At 36.1% G+C, this 15,507-nt stretch overlaps 1 protein-coding gene across 1 annotated transcript; it reads right to left on the bottom strand.

Annotated features, from left to right (window-relative positions):
* Nucleotides 1-2,207: 2,207 nt before the first annotated feature.
* LOC143628208 (uncharacterized) lies at nt 2,208-3,017 on the bottom strand. The gene has a single exon (XM_077097854.1). The coding sequence runs from the start codon at nt 3,015-3,017 to the stop codon at nt 2,208-2,210; it is 810 nt and encodes a 269-aa protein (XP_076953969.1).
* Nucleotides 3,018-15,507: the final 12,490 nt, after the last annotated feature.

Genomic DNA, 15,507 nt, shown 5'->3' with positions numbered 1-15,507 from the left:
TTTTATTTCCATGGGATCATGAACGCCAACATTTCATCTAATCGGATAAATGGTGTAACTGTTAACGGTGTTTGGAAATCAAATCTTAATCGGGTAAAACTGTGGCATGGAAATGGCAGACAAATTCATAGAGTTTGTCACAATTAGGCCATCATTCTCAGGTGAGGGTTTGTTTGCCCTTTTGTTCATCATACTTCATGTTGTTAAATTTAGCATTGTTGCAAAAAACAATCTGACAAAATCTGGTGGTCCTAACTCCTAACTATCTCGAGAACTAGGTCATGCTACGAATATCAAATAATGAGAATTAAAAATGAAACTGAGGCCAAAGGCTCGGGGACAACACTCTAATGATTGATAAACTCAACATCGGTATGTATGGGACAAACGAGGCTATGAATCGTGTAGGTTATGTGTGTGTATGCAAGATTTATGAAGTAGTATAATATAGTTTTGGTTTGGTAACGTTATGCAGTAGTCACACCGCTAGCCGACTGTGTCCTCTACTTCTTTTTGTTTGTTGAACGCAACATGTTTTCTGATTTCTCATGAATGCTAGTAACATGGTTGCAAAACTAAGTTGACACAAGATTTCATGTGGATACATGTTTCACTAGACCCAAATATGGAAGTATTTGGCGTTTGAAATTCAAGTTAAATTTTCTAAATTTTTATAATTATAAAATGAATTTGATAAAGAACGGATCAATATCTAAATGTGATTTCAAAAAGAAATATTTAAACTTAAAAAATATGAAGCAATCACAAAGGCACATCAGTTTCCATTGGCATGAAATTAATCCAACAAGCGGCCATCTTGCATCTCTTTCACATGAACACACATACCCCACAATTTGTCTCTATCTCTTTCACATATACACCACCCACCAAAACTCATCTATCCATTTTTGGGGTGTGGTGGGTACCAAGACCATAAGATGATAAGATCTTTGTCCCGTAAACTATGGATCAAAATACAATATGTGACACAAATAGAACATGCAGCATAATGATTGGTGCCAAAGATAGGGGCAAACAAGAGGCTACCTCATCAACAAGAGGCAAAAGTGTTAGATTGTAACCACTTGCATTAGCAAAAGATAAATTGAAAGAAATGGATAAAGGAAATAATTAACATGTTGATTTCCCATCGCAATGTCCATGGATGTTAGTAAAACCGACAGGTCGGGTAACATGTCGAAGCAATTCGGATAATTGATTGTCACTTGAAAAGGCATTAATTTAGTTCGCGAAAAGCGTTCGTAGGGTTTCGACACAGTATATGTGTAATTTTTGTGAACTCACTTATTTATTGGTGAACTCAAATGAATTGCTATTAGTAATGTACTAATGTTTAATCTTGATGATAGCCTGACTCTGTGTGACGCTTGATAGTCAGCCAATTCGTCTTGCTTATGATAAGGGTCAATCTATTAGTCGTGTCCTATTTTAACCTCATCAGGCTAGCGGGAGACAATACCACATGGCCATCGATGCGTTCATCATCCAAGCATTCAAGCACTAACAGACAATTCTATTTTCAAACATTTGGTATATGGCACTTAGACCAATTATAAGAAAAAGTATAAAATGCTTTTGAGAAATTAAACCGGGAAATTTATAACTTTGATAGATATAGAAGATCGAAACATTGTAACACCGATTCCTAGGTCCGGTCAAATGATAACTCATGAATATATAAACATATATATTTTTTGTAATTTTGGAAGTTAAGCAGGTACATCATTTTTTAAGTAGTTTTAGAGCCCGTATCACACAGAGGATAATTCAAATTATAAAATTATAAGTAAAACAAATAATTACATAGCGTATATGAAAAAAATGTATTACATCTATGCTTGTATCTATACAATGTGTACATAAATTGATTTTATTTATATCACAAAATAATTTTTTTAAATGAACTTAATAAAAAAATGCCCGTGCAAAAACGTACCCGAGAATGCTTCTTTCTATTGAAAAATTCATTATTGGTGTCATATATGTATGAAAGAATTTTGGTTATGAACTAATTTCGGAAATAAGACTTCTCATACGATAGTAGTTCTAACCATTCAGCCTAAATACAAAAGGAGCGTTACCTTTTTTTTTTTGGAAATTGACTTTCATTAAACACCAAACACAAAAAAAACTCACTATTTCCAAGACGAAAATAGAGAGTCAAGAACCACAAAAAACATACATAATTACATCACATCGAAAGAACACCAACGATCCCAATCCACCACCCCTCCTTTAAATCTATGTTTATACCACAGAAATCCCAAAGTCTTGATGTCCGCAATCATCTCTACTACGTTCGGCTCCTTACTCGAAAATATCTTTTCATTCCTAGCCCTCCACATCCTCCAGCACGCAATGATAATAATCCCGTGAAGGATTGTCTTTTTATTGCCCGAAACTCTGCAGTGATCGTGCATACTCACCAAATCATTAACATGAAACAAAATCATCCCTGGCACCTTACACCATGTAGAAACACCATTCCAAATACCCGCTGAGATGCTACATCCAGTAAGGATATGTTCGATCGATTCTTCATTGTTGTTGCACCAAACACACAGCTGGTTATCAACCGGTATGTTTCTTCGACCTAGTGCTGTCTTTGTAGGAAGACGATCCAGAACTGCTCTCCACATAAAAATGTTACATTTATTTGGAATCCATTTACTCCAAGAAAAACCAAAGTTATCACCATTTGTTCCGGTCCCACGTAACCACTTTTTAACCGTAGCCACTTTGAACCCATCGTTACTATCATCACACCATACCCATGTATCGCCCCTATCGTTAAGATGTACCGCTTGGAGTAAGTTCTCTAAATCATGTTTGGATGTTGATTCCTCTTGTCTATTCGGAGCACGTCTCCAGTCCCAAACCATAATTCGATTCGTTCCAATAGACCGTATCCGTCCGGCCACGCAGATTGTCTTATCCTTCTCTAACGAGAATAGCGACGGGAATTTGTCTTTCAATGGCTTGTCACCTAGCCACATATCTAACCAGAACCGTATTTGATTCCCGTCCCCTATTTTCCCTCGTATTTTACAATTGAAACCAACTCCTTCAACCTTATATCTATTCCACAACATTACCAAGTTGCAGGAAGAGTAGTGGTTGCTACCCCTTGAGGCTTTGCAGCTTATAATGGCTACATAAAAACACACGGGTTTAATTTTATATAGACTTCAGAGTTAGTTTGCTGGTAAATGTGTTTTTTGTCTTGTTCTTGAGAAAGGAGCGTTACCTTTATTAATATATTTATCAATTTACCACCCATCAAAGGAAAGTAGAACATTAAATTGTAACAATGGATGCTCTTTAAGAACTACGTTTTTCTGAGCTACACCATGAAAAATATTTTGATAAGTTTCAGATGGTTTCTCGACTTTGTCATAATGACAACATAAAAAACAACATGTTAACCCATTCAATTTTATGAATATTTTGTTTTGTTTGAGCATAGTTTAGCATGTCATGCTTACCACATGATGTTCTGATCACCATTGAAAGAAAAATTAATGTTGACATAAATATTTCAAATTTGATAAAAGTTAAGCATTGATAGGCATGGGGGTGGTATGTTGAAATTGTTCGTAATGTTTTCTTAAATTTTAATAGTTGAGGGGAAAATAATCAGTTTACCAAATCCTGAACCATTTGATTATTTCAAAAAATGCCCTTAAAAATAAATTTGAAACCCGAATCATGTTTAAAATTTTAACTTTCATACTTTTGACATTTTAAAGTCAAACACTTTGAACCCATAACAAATTTGACGATAAATCTATTTTGCATTCTTAAACTTTTAAAAATACTCAAAATTTTCATTTTTGACCCAAACAAATTTTGACCAAAATGTAATTAATTTGTATCAAACAATCTATTTACCAACTTTTGACTTATAAAATCAAATTTAAGTTCCACAGAAAAACCCGAAACGATTTTCATTTGAGAAACATGATTTGTTGTTGATTTTTGGAATTCACCAAGTATTTTGAATATATAGTAAAATAATATGTTAATAATTATATTTATAAAAATATATAGATGTTATATAAATATAGTATAAAAGGGAAGTTTAATAATTATTAATTTATTACATATATTAGGGTATTTTAGTTTTGGAGAGAAAAATTATGAGAATTAAACAAAACATAACAAGTGTCCACATTTATTTTACTTTATTAGAATATTAGAATAGGTAGATAATCTAGTGATATTTGATAATCATAACTTTATAACATAATAACAAAAGGAAAGAAATTTAATACGTAGAAATAACTTTTTTTTAATATGACTGTATCGTGCTATAAAAAAGTATTAGTTGTATATATAGAAATCCCCTACCAAAGGATTTTAGCATATGTGAAGGTGTGTTTTAATCCTTCTAAAAAACATATAGAAATTATGTCCTTGATAAACAAAAAACAATTCAACAATATTCCTTGTTCTGTCAGTCTCTTTGATTAGTGCAGTAGCACATGGCCATTCTCTACGGGAATAAATATAGGGTCATGCTAATAAGACACCTACCTTCAAAATTCATACACCATCTATACGACTCGTATAACTTATACGAGTCGTATAGGCTTTCGTACTGACATTCACCAGTTTCTTGGAAAAGGTGTTTGACCAAATTCTAAAACGAGTCGTATGAGTTATACGAGATGGTGTTGGTATTCATACGAGATGTATGGCTTATACTACTCGTATAATGCCCATACACCCTCTATACGACTAGTATAGCATATACGAGTCGTCTTGGATCCTGATACACCCTTCTCAGTTCGTACATACCAGCTTTTCAGATGATTTTGACCAGACTTAAGACTTATACGAGTAGTATAATCTATACGACTCGTTAGTTCAGTGTACCATGTCTGGAAAGAGCACGTGAATGACTAGTTTTATACGAGTAGTATAGGTTATACGACTCGTACAGGCAAGGTAATTATTTGACACGATACAATATTCTGCCAGTTATTTGACACGATATAATATTCGGTAAATTATTTGACACGAAATAAGATTCCATCGTAAATTATATGACGCGACGCAATATTCTAACCAATGAAATATATATTGAGAGGTTACTGTGTCACAACAAAATATCTAGCAAATTAAAGTGGTTATAGTGTTTAAAAAAATTTTACTAAAAAAAACGAGTTAGATATGTCGTTTGTTGATGATGGCAATCAAAATGATTGTGTTGGTGAAACTTCCGACAATGTCTCACCATTTTCAACCAACTAGGTATAAATAATTTTATAAAGTATGTTTATATTATTTAATATTTAAGATATTGCTGTTAACAGAAGGTTAAATTTGTTTTCAATTGTTTTCGTCGACAGACGAACTTAAGGACTGGGCGAAAACGATAGGTTGTGAAGTTGGTGTTGTCGTAGTAACCCAACGGTCGAAGACAAACGCCGGTGGAGAAGTCGTTAAAGTTTGGCTAAAGTGTGATCATGGCGGGTCATACAATTGTACTGCGACAGCTAGGCCTTTTGGTACAATAAAATCCGGTTGCAATTTTAGCTTAGCAAGCAACTATTTGAGACAATACAATGGTTGGAGGTTGCGGGTGGTTGATGATACACACAACCATGATTTCAAAGTATTTGACTTCAGATCAAACCATTCCTTTGGATTCGATAGATATATATTGGAGGAAGTTGGATTTCGATCCGTTATTTGTTGACGAGGATGAAGGTCTTGACTCAAAAGCTAACGAGCTGGCAGAAGAATTTGTACAACAATTTAAAAAAGAGTCAAAGGGCGGAAAAAAAGTATGTTGTCAAAGTTCCTTTCACTAGTAAAGCCAGCCTCATCAACCAGTCAACAACCAGAAGTCCAAAAACATAACCGCGGACGTCCACCGACAAAGTCTATGGAAAATAGCAAACGTTAGCTTGTTATGAACTGAAGCGGACCCGAACTAAATCGTTAGCTTGTTATGAACTGAACCGGACCCGAACCAAATCGTTAGCTTGTTATAGACCCGAACCGTGAAACCAAACTGGACCCGAACTAAGAAAAAACATAACTAATTTTTTTATGTAGTTATGTTTTTTCAAATGGTATACTTTTAAGAAAAAACATAACTAATTTTTTTTTATGTAACTTATAATTTAGCAAATTACTATTTGATTGTTTCTCTAAAGTTAAAATTAATAACTTCAACTTTAATCTAATTATTTTATCTAATTTTTTTATGTAACTTATAATTTAGTAGATTACTATGTCGAACGATGAAGGTTTGGACGACGGTGATGTTATTTATGAGACCCATGAGTATTTACATTTCCGTGCGGGAACCGAGGACCATCGTAGACTTCACAGGTTTGCAGACAGGAAAATGACTAACCCTATCTCGATCGACTGGGATCTTTTGCGGGATGTAGGAGAGATTGAGAAGGCCGAGGGGATTATAGGTGTGGGTACACCATGGAGGCATCTTATAGATCTTGCTGGCCTCCCTTGTTATCGAGAACTTACTTTAGAGTTTTTGTCCATATTTCGTTTTACCCCTCCAAACAATATGCATGCTGATAACAGCGTGGTGTTCCGTTTATTTGGCCAGGATCATGGGATGACATTACCCCGGTTTGCTGTTGTATCAGGCTTGTACACAGAGGAGCAGGTTCTTTATCCGGAGTTCGAGGAGGGTATATTTGTGGAGAATGACCAAACTGTGACTCAATTTTGGGGTCATATTGGTACTAGCTCATTTAAGATAAAGGCCAGGTCGAGTTCGATTGTAGATCCTCTTCATCAATACCTACACAAGGTGATCGCGTGTTCTATTGCTGGTCGTGGGAATAATAGGGAGTGGTGCACCTCACCTGATCTATTTTACTTATATTGTTTGTTGACGCCGGTTAATTGTAACCTTGCATGGTGTATGGCTTCTTATTTTGCTACACTTTATAGCAAAAGGCAGGATGGTGAGATTATTTGTGGATCTTTTATTACAGCCATCGGGCGCGGGTTAGGTTTGCTCAACCCAGATTTTGTGTCTGGCATTCATGTTTTAAAGGCAAGGAGTTTACATAAGAATACAGTGAAACGTATGAAAATTGCAATGGATTTCCCAAACATGGGTTTACGTTTCTCTGTGGTTCCCAGAGTTGTTTGGCAGCCTCACCAGCATGTCCAGGACCACCCCCTCTATAACCGCCATTTTCAGGACCAACACCATGACCCCGCTCAACAACATCATCAGTATCCCCATAGGCATGTTGTTAGAGGTCCGGCGGTTTCACGTCAGCTTATTCAGGACATCTAGCATATTCAGGCAAGTCAGGTTTGGTTTCAAGATTGGATAGTTGAATGGGTGAGATCACAGGGTTTTAACCCCCCTCCTGCTTCTCAGCATCCGGGTCAGCAGCACCAGCCCCCTCAGCATCCACCTCCACCAACATAGGGTTTATGTGGACTTATGTTTTTGTGTTGACGGTTATGTTTATTTGGTTGTTATGTGTTTTGTATGGTACCTTTTTACATTTGGATGTTTGTACTTGATTATGGATGTTCGTAGGGTGACTCTATTTTGTATTTATGTGGTATTATTACTTATGTTATTATGTGATTTTTATTGTAATTATAGATTCAAAATAACATAGTTAACAAAAATCAATCTATCATAGTGGCTCCACGCCACGCACATGTTTCATTAGCTAGTTGAAGATTAATATTACAAATAACAAAGTCAAATAAAACAACTTACAACTCATTTTGGATAACATAAAGTAAATAGAGGTATAATATCATGACAATACGACAAACACTAAACAAGGTCGGGTTCCACGCGCCTTTTATATAATTCATGAGCCATCTGACGTCGGTAGTTAACACATACCTCATCAACGTCATTTTCAATCACTAAGGGCTTATTTTTAACCAACATTTCCATCATCATACAAACTAGAACCCCTGAATTAAAAGTGTTACCCTTGTCTTGAGGCACGTTGACTTCACTTAAACCGATAACCATTTCTTTTTTCTCATATGAATTATTCGAGTTTCGCCAGTAGCGTATACGATCCAGAAACCATGGGAAAAACAATGATAATATCTTCATTTTAGCGCTTTGATGTTTTTCATTTCTCCATCTTTTATCCGTCCAATATTGGGTAATTTCCATTGTCCGCATATCTATACGAACGAGTAACCAATCACCAGAATGAAACGAAAACGGAATATTCACATGGTCAACCTCCCAAAATCGTGGATATGGATCTTTTGTTCCGGCCAGCTCCATGGAAATTTTGGAGTCTTCGTTTTTCATTTCATCATAAAAACACGGGGGCAACACCGTCCAACGAAGTCTTAAATTTGGATTAGTTCTTAATTTTGCGTATCGAATAATCATCAATCTTTTTGTCCACGCTTCGATGTGCTACAAACATATTTATCAAAAATATTAGTTACTCATTTATGGGAAACATATAAAAAAGTATATAAAACTTTAGAATTTTACCGTTTCAGAAAGCGAACCATTGGACTCATACCCTTACAAAGTGCCCCAGAAACTTCGATTGAGTTTTTTCATGGGTAGAAACTTTGTATAGAAAAATGGGGCGTCTCCGTTAATATAAAACTCAATTACATCTCTTGACCAACTGTTTTTCTTTAGAATAGAAACTGCAAAATTATTTTTTTCTTGGGGGTTTTCAGGAACATATGAAGAAGATGCCGAAGTAACTGTATGAGGTCTCGTTAAACGCCTCCAAACATCATCAGTCCATCTTGCCAATTTGGAAACTGGTTGTGAGGAAAAAATTTCTTCATTTTCTTCTTTATCCCTTCGGTGCGCCATTTGGAAGAAAATTAAGAGTTTGAAAAATGGAGTATATATCAATGGCAGGGTTAATGTAAAGATGTTAAATATGAAGCATGCATTTATAGTCCTTATTTCTAACGGCTATATTTTCTCCACACACCATCTATACGAGTCCTATAACCTTATACGACTCGTATACGTGGTGTTTTTGTGCATGGAAAATCCAACTCATGTATAGTTTTGAACACTTTACTAACACCACCCTATACTAGTTTTTTCATTTGAAATAAAATGTATTTTGTCCCGTACGAATTTATCTCGTATAGCTCATATAACTCGTATGGGACGTAGTTGTATAGGAGGTCTAAAAAGATGTGCAAGCTATTATGCTGTCATGTCACGTGAAAATTTAAATTTATCTCGTATAGCCCATACGATTCGTATGGGGGGTTACTCGTATAGCCCTTCTCGTATGAAAGGGTCAACGGGTTCTGACATAAAGCTAACTTATATACAACTAGTATAAGCTATACGAGTCGTATAGGTAGGGAAGAGTGTTCAAATAACAAACTGGGTGTCGGAATAGAGAAAGCCTAAAATATATCTAGTAAAAGTTTGGCACAGTTGTTTTGGCATCATATTTTATCAATGAACATAACAAAAGATAAGATTATTTAAGATGATGAAGAATGGACGAGCTTTTAGACCAGGTTTCGTGATAGATTATAAATATTATTTAAGTTTAATATATTAATTAGTACTACAAGAAAAAGGCGTATTAATAGTAATGAAAATCGCCGTTGATACTATTAGCGGCGACATGAGTCACTGATGATAATTTGTCGCTAATAATCACATGTCGCCGCTGATAGTTGGCCGTCGCCGCTAATACTCCGTCGCCGTTAATAACAAATTTCGCCGCTGATACTCAAGTTTTTAGCGGCGACAAATGTCGCCGCTAAAAGTAATGTGTCGCCGCTAATAGTAGCAAGCATGCTGTCCTGAACTGCTCTATTTTCGGTTCCTTTCCTGACCCGTTTTCCTGCATTTCATGATAATTTCCATATTTTTAAAAAACAACACGAATAAAAAAAATTTCATACGCATATATCATAAACGTAAAACATCGTCTAAGCAGTTAAGATAAAACACAAAAACAACCGTATTAAACATCAGAATCGTCTAGATAAAACATCGTCCAAAATACTTTCATTCTTCCTCATCCATGTCGTCTTGGTCGAAAAGATCATCATGATTCCTTAATACCTTGTTCGATGAGGCCGAAGCATTATGTTGTGACATACGAGCTAGAAATTCAGGGTTGCTAAAAATTCGATCAAGTTGAGCCTATAAGTAAAAAAGAATAATTAATTACCAACATGTATGAGTCAAAATTACCGAAACCAAATTACCAACATAAAAAATAGATATATATTTTTACCGGTGTAAAGAATGGCTGTGGTGTTAGCTCCTTATCACATTGATCCGCGACACTCGAAGATGCGGCTATAGAAGGTTTAGGCCCGATACCTCTCGTACACCCGGGCCGAGGACCCAACACCGTTTCAAATATTCCGACCGCATTTGAAATTGGCTCACTAATTTCTTCAAATTCGCCTTCGCTATTAGGCTCGGTTTGCTCCTCGATCTGCACTGCTCTATTTTTGGTTCCTTTCCTGGCCCGTTTTCCTGCATTTCATGATAATTACTATATTTTCAAAACAACACGAATCCAAAAAATTTCAAACGCATATATAATAAATGTAAAACATCGTCTAAGTAGTTAAGATAAAACACAAAAACAACCGTATTAAACATAACAATCGTCTAGATAAAACATCATCCAAAATACTTTCATTCTTCCTCATCCATGTCGTCTTGGTCGAAAAGATCATCATGATTCTTTAATACCTTGTTCGATGAGGGTGAGGCATTATGTTGTGACATACAAGCTAGAAATTCCGGGTCGCTAAAATTCGATCAAGTTGAGCCTATAAGTAAAAAAGAATAATTAATTACCAACATGTATGAGTCAAAATTACCGAAACCAAATTACCAACATAAAAAATAGATATATATTTTTACCGGTGTAAAGAATGGCTGTGGTGTCAGCTCCTTATCACATGGATCCGCGACACTCGAAGATGCGGCTATAGAAGGTTTAGGCCCGATACCTCTCGTACACCCGCGTCGAGGACCCAACATCGTTTCAAATATTCCGACCGCATTTGAAATCGGCTCACTAATTTCTTCAAATTCGCCTTCGCTATTAGGCTCGGTTTGCTCCTCGATCTGCACTGCTCTATTTTTGGTTCCTTTCCTGACCCGTTTTCCTGCATTTCATGATAATTACCATATTTTCAAAACAACACGAATCCAAAAACTTTCATACGCATATATCATAAACGTAAAACATCGTCTAAGTAGGTAAGATAAAACACAAAAACAACCGTATTAAACATAACAATCGTCTAGATAAAACATCATCCAAAATACTTTCATTCTTCCTCATCCATGTCGTTTTGGTCGAAAAGATCATCATGATTCCTTAATACCTTGTTCGATGAGGGTGAGGCATTGTGTTGTGACATACAAGCTAGAAATTCCGGGTCGCTAAAAATTCGATCAAGTTGAGCCTGTAAGTAAAAAAGAATAATTAATTACCAACATGTATGAGTCAAAATTACCGAAACCAAATTACCAACATAAAAAATAGATATATATTTTTACCGGTGTAAAGAATGGCTGTGGTGTCAGCTCCTTATCACATTGATCCGCGACACTCGAAGATGCGGCTATAGAAGGTTTAGGCCCGATACCTCTCGTACACCCGCGTCGAGGACCCAACACCTTTTCAAATATTCCGACCGCATTTGAAATCGGCTCACTAATTTCTTCAAATTCGCCTTTGCTATTAGGCTCGGTTTGCTCCTTGATCTGCCCTGCTCTATTTTTGGTTCCTTTCCTTACCCGTTTTCCTGCATTTCATGATAATTTCCATATTTTCAAAACAACACGAATCCAAAAAATTTCATACGCATATATCATAAACGTAAAACATCGTCTAAGTAGTTAAGATAAAACACAAAAACAACCGTATTAAACATAACAATCGTCTAGATAAAACATCGTCCAAAATACTTTCATTCTTCCTCATCCATGTCGTCTTGGTCGAAAAGATCATCATGATTCCTTAATACCTTGTTCGATGAGGGTGAGGCATTGTGTTGTGACATACAAGCTAGAAATTCCGGGTCGCTAAAAATTCGATCAAGTTGAGCCTATAAGTAAAAAAGAATAATTAATTACCAACATGTATGAGTCAAAATTACCGAAACCAAATTACCAACATAAAAAATAGATATATATTTTTACCGGTGTAAAGAATGGCTGTGGTGTCAGCTCCTTATCACATGGATCCGCGACACTCGAAGATGCGGCTATAGAAGGTTTAGGCCCGATACCTCTCGTACACCCGCGTCGAGGACCCAACATCGTTTCAAATATTCCGACCGCATTTGAAATCGGCTCACTAATTTCTTCAAATTCGCCTTCGCTATTAGGCTCGGTTTGCTCCTCGATCTGCACTGCTCTATTTTTGGTTCCTTTCCTGACCCGTTTTCCTGCATTTCATGATAATTACCATATTTTCAAAACAACACGAATCCAAAAACTTTCATACGCATATATCATAAACGTAAAACATCGTCTAAGTAGTTAAGATAAAACACAAAAACAACCGTATTAAACATAACAATCGTCTAGATAAAACATCATCCAAAATACTTTCATTCTTCCTCATCCATGTCGTCTTGGTCGAAAAGATCATCATGATTCCTTAATACCTTGTTCGATGAGGGTGAGGCATTGTGTTGTGACATACAAGCTAGAAATTCCGGGTCGCTAAAAATTCGATCAAGTTGAGCCTGTAAGTAAAAAAGAATAATTAATTACCAACATGTATGAGTCAAAATTACCGAAACCAAATTACCAACATAAAAAATAGATATATATTTTTACCGGTGTAAAGAATGGCTGTGGTGTCAGCTCCTTATCACATTGATCCGCGACACTCGAAAATGCGGCTATAGAAGGTTTAGGCCCGATACCTCTCGTACACCCGCGTCGAGGACCCAACACCTTTTCAAATATTCTGACCGCATTTGAAATCGGCTCACTAATTTCTTCAAATTCATCTTCGCTATTAGGCTCGGTTTGCTCCTCGATCTGCACTGCTCTATTTTTGGTTCCTTTCCTTACCCGTTTTCCAGCATTTCGTGATAATTTCCATATTTTCAAAACAACACGAATCCAAAAAATTTCATACGCATATATCATAAACGTAAAACATCGTCTAAGTAGTTAAGATAAAACACAAAAACAACCGTATTAAACATAACAATCGTCTAGATAAAACATCGTCCAAAATACTTTCATTCTTCCTCATCCATGTCGTCTTGGTCGAAAAGATCATCATGATTCCTTAATACCTTGTTCGATGAGGGTGAGGCATTATGTTGTGACATACAAGCTAGAAATTCCGGGTCGCTAAAAATTCGATCAAGTTGAGCCTATAAGTAAAAAAGAATAATTAATTACCAACATGTATGAGTCAAAATTACCAAAACCAAATTACCAACATAAAAAATAGATATATATTTTTACCGGTGTAAAGAATGGCTGTGGTGTCAGCTCCTTATCACATTGATCCGCGACACTCGAAGATGCGGCTATAGAAGGTTTAGGCCCGATACCTCTCGTACACCCACGTCGAGGACCCAACACCTTTTCAAATATTCCGACCGCATTTGAAATCGGCTCACTAATTTCTTCAAATTAGCCTTCGCTATTAGGCTCTGTTTGCTCCTCGATCTGCACTGCTCTATTTTTGGTTTCTTTCCTTACCCGTTTTCCTGCATTTCATGATAATTTCCATATTTTCAATACAACACGAATCCAAAAAATTTCATACGCATATATTATAAACGTAAAACATCGTCTAAGTAGTTAAGATAAAACACGAAAACAACCGTATTAAACATAACAATCGTCTAGATAAAACATCATCCAAAATACTTTCATTTTTCCTTATCCATGTCATCTTGGTCGAAAAGATCATCATGATTCCTTAATACCTTGTTCGATGAGGCCGAGGCATTATGTTGTGACATCCGAGCTAGAAATTCCGGGTCGCTAAAATTCGATCAAGTTGAGCCTATAAGCAAAAAAGAATAATTACCAACATGTATGAGTCAAAAATTACCGAAACCAAATTACCAACATAAAAAATAGATATATATTTTTACCGGTGTAAAGAATGGCTGTGGTGTCAGCTCCTTATCACATTGATCCGCGACACTCGAAAATGCGGCTATAGAAGGTTTAGGCCCGATACCTCTCGTACACCCGCGTCGAGGACCCAACACCTTTTCAAATATTCCGACCGCATTTGAAATCGGCTCACTAATTTCTTCAAATTCGCCTTCGCTATTAAGCTCGGTTTGCTCCTCGATCTCTCTCCATAAAAATTCATTCTATATTTTACAACACAAAAGATGATTAATATATTTGAAAAATATAGTTTAATAAATACATACGTATTGACGCTCTGCCACCTCACTATCAAAAGTGCCATTACGTCGACAATGAGCTTTCTTAAAAACTTGGAGCTCTTTCAGGCGCTGTATAACATTAAATATTAGATCATAGAATATATATATCTATATCTATATATATAATTTTTGTATGTGTGTGTAAAAATATAAAGCATTACATTTTTGTAGCCATAGTTGCTATAGGATGTCGTCCCCCCCCCTCGGTTTATGTATTGTTGCTTTTGTTGGTTTGCTTTGTTGACTGACGACCGGTTTTCATGTGACTCGGTCTGGAAAAGGTCGACAGTGCCAATTTTCTTCACTTATCTCCGTGGGGGGTTTGCTCTTTGTTAAGTCTATATTAGCCTTTCCACCCATAGCATTATAATGGCATTTTGCTTTGCTTTTTCGATCTCTATATCGCTTTGAGATCACAAAGTCAATGTCACCCTTTAATAGATTTTTTTGAGGATCTTGCTCTATCTCTTGTAAGTTGAAGTATCGCTAGGAAGCAATTAAAAGAAATTAGTTAATTAAGGAAAAGACAAATAATTAAATGAAGAATATTTAAATTAACAAATCACTTACACCAAGATGCTCGTTCAAAGCATTTTTCTCCACTTCATACACATTAGCCTAACTTTCCTTGTCAAAGGTGATGTTCCTCCCCATGTATATTCCCACTTCGCGAATAAACATGTCGGCAACCTCACCAATCAGGATGAATGTAGCACTCCTGTCAAATATGAGAGACAAAGGCCCCCCATTTTTCTTGTATGCCGCTACCAATTTCTTATTTTTGGTAGGACCTCGTCCCTTACGTCGAGCAGGTAAAGCTACAAATACAATTAAAATTTATTAGTCACAACATGTATATTTATAACAATATATGTATTTATATTAAATGAATAAATTATAGTAAATAAATAAATTATAGTAACCCTTACCACCCTCCTCGTGAACACCTCGCCGAAAACCACCTGGAGGTGGCGGATCCTCGGCACCATCGCCGCCATGTCCTCGAGGCACGACGTCCGCCATGATCTGAAAAGTTATAAGATATGAATACTTTATCTCATATATGAATATGTATTACACGTTTGT

Source organism: Bidens hawaiensis, unplaced genomic scaffold (assembly GCF_021521415.1).
Source record: "Bidens hawaiensis isolate Kalapana, Puna unplaced genomic scaffold, B.hawaiensis_p1.1 tig00004839_1, whole genome shotgun sequence".
NCBI lineage: Eukaryota > Viridiplantae > Streptophyta > Magnoliopsida > Asterales > Asteraceae > Bidens > Bidens hawaiensis.
The sequence above is the reverse complement of the archived record's forward strand: the minus strand, read 5'-3'. Positions and strand labels throughout refer to the sequence as shown.

Excerpts from the sequence above, each read along its gene's own strand:
- LOC143628208 (XM_077097854.1), bottom strand. The coding sequence starts at position 3,017 with ATGTGGCTAGGTGACAAGCCATTGAAAGACAAATTCCCGTCGCTATTC.